Source organism: Schistocerca gregaria, chromosome 2 (assembly GCF_023897955.1).
Source record: "Schistocerca gregaria isolate iqSchGreg1 chromosome 2, iqSchGreg1.2, whole genome shotgun sequence".
Taxonomy (NCBI): domain Eukaryota; kingdom Metazoa; phylum Arthropoda; class Insecta; order Orthoptera; family Acrididae; genus Schistocerca; species Schistocerca gregaria.
The window spans coordinates 655,515,796-655,524,997 of record NC_064921.1 but is presented as its reverse complement, the minus strand read 5'-3'; the positions used below and the strand labels follow the sequence as shown (position 1 = coordinate 655,524,997).

The following is a 9,202-nucleotide window of genomic DNA, read 5'->3' as shown; positions in this document are numbered from 1 at the left end:
GTATTGGGATAGGAATTTATCATAAATGAAGCATGAAGAGATGACTCCGCTTGGGGGACGCGGACTGGGGTGGCTTGACAGTTGACTGATGCCTAAGTTATCGCTACCTCCTATGTACTCTAATGGGCGAGGGAGGGGGGAGGGGGGCGGTGGACTATGCTTGTGCATGTTGATGGCATTATTTTTCGAGCAGGTCTGTAGGCTGCGATATGCGCTATTTGTATCGTTTACCAGTACTGAGCGTGTATACACATCAATGTGAAGAATTATTTAGGAGAAGTTTGCTATTGTGTACTGAAGTTACGAGTTAGTTGCGTGTGTGTGGGTTGTACAACATGACCCCCAGGGTGGATCTTTTGTATCAGTGTGATAGATACACACTACAGTTAAATAGGTTGTTTGAAAATAAATAGAGTCACACTATCCTTACTCTCCCCAGCAGCTCGGAGCAGGCTTAGCCTTTTTCCCTCACCATCTTGGTTTATGTCACGAAAGGGGCGATAGCGTCCTCTGCTGGTGTTACTGAGTATAAGACCTAGTGGAGAACACATGGTTTGCCACCATCATGGATAACTGTACTTGCGTCATCAGTTGGTGTCAGTGTGGCGTCCTCTGAGGGCGATGAAATGTACTAAGCCGGTTGGGGTCTGTAGCTCGTGGTAAACCCACTAGGTGGCGCCATATTAGATTACGGTATTTGTGTCATCACCTGACGTCACTACAGCGTCTTCTAGTGCATCGATATGAACTAAGTGAGTTGGGCTATGGACTCAGTACCGAATACACTTGGTGATGGTGCTGCTCTAATTGTTTAAGTAACAGCTGGTGTATGGTTTCGACAGCTGACTATTAGCAACCAGAGTCTTTTAGATGGATTATTATTTTGACTATTTAGGAGTTGTTTGGCTGTCTGGATGTAAATGCTCTGCATTGTTTATGAGTTGTTTGCATGTCTGTAGGTTGTGCAATGTGTTATTTATGACCATTTACAATTAGCAAGAGTGTGTGTAGAGCTTTATACATGAGTTATGTAGAAGTAGTTTGCCGGTCTGTATGCTGTGAGGAAATGCTGAGCGTGTGTTCTGTGATATATATACTCCATCCATAAATAAATTGCTCCCAAATAAATAAAGTACACTCCTTCCTCTCTCCATCAGCGTAGTGCATGCTGAGTCCTTTTACCACCCACCGCTAGGAAGAGATGGCGGTCTGGCGACTTAGGTTAGTGGTGGTGGTGAGCTTCGTTTGCAGCAATTTCTTACGCTGGTAGCGAATATGCAAGAAGCTTTGGTTACTGACAAAATTCAGACTTGACGCCAGTTCCTAGGAGGAAGTGGCAGTTGGGTGGCTGATGTTAGTACAAGTATCCTTTCTTTCGCACCATTGTCTTAGGTTAGTAGAGAAACCGCAAGTGACCTTTCTTTAAAGCCAGAACTCTAACTCAGCGCTGGTTCCTAGGTAGAGGTGGCGGGCTGCACCTTGAAAAGTAGTTGAAATACATAGTTGACCACCTTTTCATACCTACATGAAGTCGAATCATGTGGTCAATAGGAGTGCAGAATTCTAGGGGTAGGGGGTGCTAGGTCATGAATGAACACCGTGCTGATAGTGGGAAAATGTGGAACTTTTCATTCAATCATTGAATATCGGAATTTTAAATTGAATTATTTAACATGAACAAAATTGAAATGCAATTTAGTACTTAGGTAATTGATAGGTTAGATGTGTGATGTGGGTGTTAGAATATTTACAGAAAACTATGTCCGACACGGGTCTGGAGGCGGCGGCCGAGGGTGTGTGACGTAAGGGGTCGGGCGCCCGCAGGCAGGTGGCGCAGTGCATGTCTGGTTATAACGCACACGCACGAGAGAAAGCAGACGATCTTATATCATCACCCAATGACGCGGAGACGTCCTCTGGTGTTGACAATATGAACTAAGTCAGTTGGGCTATGGAACTCGCGGTAAACACAGTGGCTGCCGTCATCTTGAATAACGGTATTTGCGTCATGATCTGACGTCAGGAGAGCGCTCTCTGGTGGCACTGATATGAACTAAGCCAGTTGGAAGCCAGACTCAGTGGCGAACACACCTGCCTGAAATTCGTTAACTAATAAAGACAAGTCAGCTTTTCCCACCATTATCGTAGGTGTACCACAATATCATGTTGGAATTTGAACTTCACAAGATATTTATTGGGGAGGGGAGGTAAATGGAGGTAGGCCAAGTGTTCAATTTTACACCAAGTGGTGGATACACTGGGTGCAGCCACCTTGGATGATCTCACAGTGGCGCTCTCTGGTGGCGACGATATGAACATAGCCAGTTGCAGTCCGGACCTCTTGGCCATTACATGTCCTTGAAACTAGTTAAATAATAAATACAAGTCCATTTTTCCCACCATTGTCATGTTGGAATTTGACCTTCGCGCCATTTCCTGGAGGGATGCTGGTTAGGTTAGTGGAGATTGACCTTCTTCCGGCCAAAATTCAAATTTCCCGCCAAAATCCGCCATCTTGGATGACGTCACTGCCGCCATCTTAGATGACGTCATCGCCGCCATCTTGGATAACGGTACTTTGTTCCAGAACACACTTTGAACCAGTACTAATAATTACTGACATATCCCGCAATATAGACAATACTTAGACAATAAACAGGAACAATTAGCAGGTGTGTTATAAAACCTCAGTAAAGCATATTCTCAAATTCAGTAGATGCAATCCCAAGTAGATGCATTGGTAAAAAATGTGACGAATGCAGTAAGCGAGCTGCAAGACGTGTGCAAAAATTTGCCTACAAAAGTACAAAAGTTAAGCCTAAGAGTGGAGCAGTCAAGTTTAGAGTGAAAATTTGCCAAAAAACAAAGATAAGATATGGGCAGATGTAAAGGAAATTACTGAAAACGCTGAAACTGGGATGTTTGATAAAGGCAGCACCCTTACTGGAAAGGTAGTATCAGAGTGCAAGAATATGTAAATACAGTAGAAGAAACTCTAAAAAAGAAAGAAAGTCGATTTCTAGGTAAAATAGATTCATAAAATTACAACGAAATCCAGAACTGTAGCTGCTTACAGGCGTTGATAAATATCAATAGGGACATTTTTGAAACGTATGTCGTGCCTGGGACTCGAACCCAGGACCTTCTCCTTACATGGTAGAAACTCTATCCAACTGAGCCACCGCGGACACAAAGGACAGGGCTACTGCAGGGACCTATCTCTGGCACTCTCACCATGAGACCCACACTTCCAATTTTCGGTCCACACACTGCATTTGTAGTGTCCCTGCCCACTATACTCATTACTCACTGCAGTCAATCTACCGATTCCCGTGAGAGTTCGGGCAATGTGACTGCATCTGCACTGAAGAAAATCTACATCTACATCTACATCTACATGACTACTCTGCAATTCCCATTTAAGTGCTTGGCAGAGGGTTCTTCGAACCACAATCATACTATCTCTCTACCATTCCACTCCCGAACAGCGCCTGGGAAAAACGAACACCCAAACCATTCTGTTCGAGCTCTGATTTCTCTTATTTTATTTTGATGATTTTGGGCTCAACAAAATATTTTCGCATTCGGAAGAGAAAGTTGGTGACTGAAATTTCGTAAATAGATCTTGCCGCGACGAAAAACGTCTTTGCTTTAATGACTTCCATCCCAACTCTCGTATCATATCTGCCACTCTCTCTCCCCTATTACGTGATAATACAAAACGAGCTGCCCTTTTTTGAACCCTTTCGATGTCCTCCGTCAATCCCACCTGGTAAGGATCCCTCACCGCGCAGCAATATTCTAACAGAAGACGAACGAGTGTAGCGTAAGCTGTCTCTTTAGTGGACTTGTTGCATCTTCTAAGTGTCCTGCCAATGAAACGCAACTTTTGGGTCGCCTTCCCCACAATATTATCTATGTGGTCTTTCCAACTGAAGTTATTCGTAATTTTAACACCCAGGTACTTTGTTGAATTGACAGCCTTGAGAATTGTGCTATTTATCGAGTAATCGAATTCCAACGAATTTCTTTTGGAACTCATCTGGACCACCTCACACTTTTCCTTATTTAGCGTCAACTGCCACTTGCCACACCATACAGCAATCTTTTCTAAATCGCTTTGCAACTGATACTGGTCTTCAGATGACCTTACTAGACGGTAAATTACAGCATCATCTGCAAACAAGCTAAGAGAACTGCTCAGATTGTCACCCAGGTCATTTATATAGATCAGGAACAGTAGAGGTCCCAGGACGCTTCCCTGGGGAACACCTGATATCGCTTCAGTTTTACTCGATGATTTGCCGTCTATTACTACGAACTGCAACCTTCCTGACAGGAAATCACGAGTCCAGTCGCACAACTGAGACGATAGCCCATAGGCCCGCAGCTTGATTAGAAGTCGCTTGTGAGAAACGGTGTCAAAAGCTTTCCGGAAATCCAGAAATACGGAACCAAGCTGAGATCATTGGCCAGTAAGCCTTACCTATATGAAGATAGTATCTGTTCTTTCGGACATGTCCGATCGGCAGCTGGACATGTCGAGCAAGCTCAACTGCCATGCACTATATCACAAACGCACATAAACACGCCTTTCACTGACTGCGAAACATGTTTGTCAACATTACTGGCAGATCAGGGATTACTTAGGCATCGAGGATTTACAGTATTTACCTCTTAAGGGAAAAGACCAAACCCTGTGTTGTTTATCAGAGGATTTCGAAATGTTTTACCTCGTACCTAGACCGAAGCCAGAAAATTAGATTTGTTGTTGGATGCACACAGGAAGACGTTCTGCTTTGGGCTACGAACATGGCGGAACTTAGCGACTACTATGAACAGTTTGAGAGAGTCTTTCTGGATAAATGTTGGTCTGAGGCCGTACAAGTGAGACTCAGATGTGAAGTATTCAACCCAGCTCCATTCAATAGCAAACATGGAAGCTTGAAGGGCTATTTTGAAAAATATTTGAATAAAACCGGATACTGGACGAACCCTGTATCTCAAGCAGATGTGCTCCATATTTTAAAGAGCCGCCTACCAGCCCACGTTAGGGAAAAGCTCATAAGCATTTCGGAACACAACACCAAATACTTTCTAACTGTACTGGACTCAACATATTTGACCAGTACAACCCAAGCCTGTTAACACACAGATGCTGCTACAGAGATTTATGGACCAACAAGTGAACAACGGATTCGTAGTACAACACAGATGGCAACCTTACTCCGCACAGACCTGTGGTAACGGTAACGGTAACGGTAATGACAACGGCAATGGCAAAGGTGTAAATACAAGGACGGATATAAAAAATTTGACAAAAACAACTACAACGGGCAAGTAGAATATGGATAGCCTGTACAATATGCACAGACACAAGCTACTGGCAATTATCAGCCGATCGCTTGGCGAACACAAAACAATACCAGACACTCTACTAATCCACAGACAGAGATTTCCTCCAGCAAAGAAACGCACGTTTGCCGAATACCACGCAAAGGCCGGCCGCTGTGGCGGTGCGGTTCTAGGTGCTTCAGTCTGGAACTGCAAGACCACTATGATCGCAGGTTAGAATCCTGCCTCGGGCATGGAAGTGTGTGATGTCCTTAGGTTAGTTAGGTTTAAGTAGTTCTAAGTTCTAGGGGACTGATGACCTCAGATGTGTCCCATAGTGCTCAGAGCCATTTTTGAACACACAAAGGCAAAGAGAATTTCAGTTGAGAGTCTCACACAATACTAATTGGCGTAATCAAACTCCAACACTCCATATAGTAGAAGTTACTCCTAACCCAGAGACTGATGCCAGTGCGACACCTGAAAACTTGAACCGGTCACGGTACGCTCCTGTTCTGTGACCTGGGAGGAGAGTGGGGGCACAAGCTTGATCGACACTTGCTCCATCAGATATGATCAAGATGAAAGATGATCTGCATCAAAATAATGAGGGTACACAGGAAAACTTGACAGAGGGCAAGGTACAAGCCACTATTTAAGCAAAAATATTTGCCTTGATGTACCCACTGTGCTCTACGCAGGTCCTATGACTAATCTGACGTCACAGGGATTTATCCAAGAACTGAAGTAATGTGGGTGAATATCCACACTGCCAGTGCAAAATTGCAAGGTACAAATTGCGACTGCTCAGAAGTCGAAAGGAGTCAAAATACAAGCCTTAATTCCTATCCAATTAGTGTAGTTTTCTGTATGATGTAATTTTTGACGGTAGATAAATTAGTAGTTTGTAATATCTCTTTATATTCGATGAATTATTCTGATACAATTCTACCCTTGAATGACGTTTACAAAATTTCTATCTTCATACTTGCAGAATCCATGCGCAAAATAGTTTCATACAATAGCTATGCCATGAGCGCATAATTATTCTTTGTAGTACTCTCTCTGGTGGTTGTTAGAAGAAAAAAGCTTCCGACATTGTCTTTGTGCTGATTAGCCTGAGCTTTGTTTGAAGAACTGTAATCTGATTAAATATATATACATTGTTCGAACGAATTGAGAACTACATAGATAGGACCAAAAATTACAGTGGCGCCAGTGTGACAGGACTCTTTTGGACTGTTATATAATATATGTATTTTTTGTTTCATGAAAACCAACGAGAACGAGAGGTAACGAACCTGAAGTGAGATACGGTGCCCATAGTAAAAGATTGCTGATACCAAGAAACGATTTCAACTATTGGACAACACCAAGACTACAGAACAAGGCCAGAAAAATTAATTTTTTATCCTGTGGTTAAAATAGTTTGAAATCAATTTAGAAAGAACTTTTTTCCAGATAGTAGTTAGATTGTAGAACTGTATATTGTGTGATTTTCGTATCTGGACATTGAACTGTATACCATCTGTGAAGTAATTTGAAAGTTAAGTGTGTCTACGACAGTAAATTTAAAACTATATTTAGTGACTAGAACCCGATATTGATAGTTATTTAATGGTATTGACTAGAGCGGCATTTAAAATGTCACTGAATCAGCAACGAGACGTGCAACAGCCTTCAGCTGTTTGCGCAGAAGCAGAGGCCATGGGTAGCAATTCTGAGACTGTTGTGGCTAGCGGTAGCAATATAAACAATCCCGCTGGTTCAGAAAACATTCATACAACAGCTGATAAGAGTTTTGTTGACACATTAGTTGTTATTATGCAACAGTTGTCTCTATTAGCCGAAGGCCAAGCGGAAGTAAAACGAGACTTATCCGTTATACAATCTGAAGTAAAACGAGTCTTATCAGCCATACAAAATGAACTCCAAAATCAATTACCTGAAAATCAAACAGAATTACAAAATCAATTGAGAGCAACCTTTACAGAATTAGATCAGAGATTAAATACCCAGACACAGGAAATAAAAGAACAGGCAGGAAGGACCGAACAGAATCTTATTGCTCAAATTGAGCAGGTCCGCCAACAATGCCAAGAAAACAATAGTAAATTAAAAGCGTAACTAACCGAATATGTATCCGTCAAAATTGACACGATACAAAAACAAATAGAATTGTTTCCTCAAGTAATACAAGCTCAAGAGGACATGCAGTGTCCCGTAGCTATGATACCAGAAATTATAGAATCCCAAGATAATCTAAAGAAGCAATTTGACAAAGTGAAGGAAAAACAGGAGACAGTGGAACATAGAATGAATGTACTTGCGGGAAAGTTTTCAGAAATGATATTAGAGCGGCAAAATTTTCGTTCGGAAACGATAAAGAAACTGTGAAAGTAGCTTTACAGTCAATTTCAGAGAGTTCCGAGGAAAATGTTTTCAACAAAGGGTTAAAGGAAGTTCGTGAACAACTTGGCGAAGAATTCTCGCTTTGGAAAGAAAATATAGATAGATCACTAAATCTCTCGCAGGAGGATTTAGAAACAGTGAGAAGCATGACATTCCGTCCACGTCAAGATCCGATGTAGACAGAACTGGAACGTCACAAGTTAGATTCGATATAACGGATAGCCACAGGGAAAAGTATGAACATGATGATTTTTGGAATCGTAGTACCGTTGAGAAGAAGATGACTAAACAGAGACAGTTTCAAATCTTTAACCCTGACAAAAAGAATGTTCATCCTGTAGTCTTTATTCGAAGTTTCAGAGGTCTATTTCCACGACAGAATGGCAAAAGCTTAGTTTTGTATCTGGATATATACAAGGATTAGGAGAATTGTGGGCATCCGAACAAACATCTTCTTGTAAATGTTATGAAGAATTTGAGCAGGCTTTTCTAGCAAAATATTGGTCTGCTGGAATACTAGAAAGACTTAGGCATAAAGTATTATATCATGAGCCTTTCTCATTTTCTAGAGGATCTCTAAAGAGATATTTTGAGAAATACATTAATAAATCTTTGTATTGGGATGTACCGATTCCTTTGCCGGATATACTTAGGATACTCAAGTCCAGACTACCCACCAGTATAAGGAATCAGCTGTTATATATAAATGATAAGGATATAGACTCATTTATGACTACATTTGATCATATTGATATAACTGAGGAGGACAATAAAAGGGCAAGAGAAATGTCATATCAAAGAAGACTAATAGAAGCGAATCCGAGCTGCAACTCGAATGGGAATGACAGTAATGGTAGCAGTAACAATAATCATAACCAACTACACTCTCTGAGGAGACTTAGAAATGGACAAAATGCAAACAATAATTATTACCATAATAGAAACTTTAGTAATGGTGCAGCGAGGGGCTATTTTAGGAACAATAGGAATTTTAATCGATATAATCCAATGCATGGCAACACAGGACAGTTCTACCAACACCAGCAGAACAACAACAATAATTATAGGATTCAAGCAAGACAATACAGACTGAATTCACCACAACAACCGATAATCACTGAAGTAGCTGAAGAGACAAATACCAATCGGACCAACAATCAGTCAAACTAAACACGACCGCATGATGCCCTGGAGGAGCGGTCAGGAGATGTGTTAGGGGCGAAACAGTAAAATTACAATTGTTAAGATATAATGATCGTGAGCTGTTGACTGAAGAGTTAACAAAGGATTTAATAACGTGTCATAATGACAGATCGAGTGTTCCGGTATCAGAAGTATATGTTGAAATAGAGGAAGTTCCAACGAATGTGATGTTCGACACCGCCGCTTTCGCCAATGTCATCTCAGGCGCTCTTTTTAGGAGAATTATTAGGAAGAAGAAGGTACCAATTTTGCC

General features: G+C 41.6%; 1 protein-coding gene across 1 annotated transcript; it reads left to right on the top strand.

Moving 5' to 3' along the window:
- Positions 1–6,978: 6,978 nt before the first annotated feature.
- LOC126335923 (probable serine/threonine-protein kinase DDB_G0267686) lies at positions 6,979–8,916 on the top strand. The gene is made up of 4 exons (XM_049999397.1): positions 6,979–7,457; positions 7,679–7,921; positions 8,011–8,145; positions 8,400–8,916. Exons 1-4 carry the CDS (start codon positions 6,979–6,981, stop codon positions 8,914–8,916), a joined length of 1,374 nt encoding a protein of 457 aa, XP_049855354.1.
- Positions 8,917–9,202: the final 286 nt, after the last annotated feature.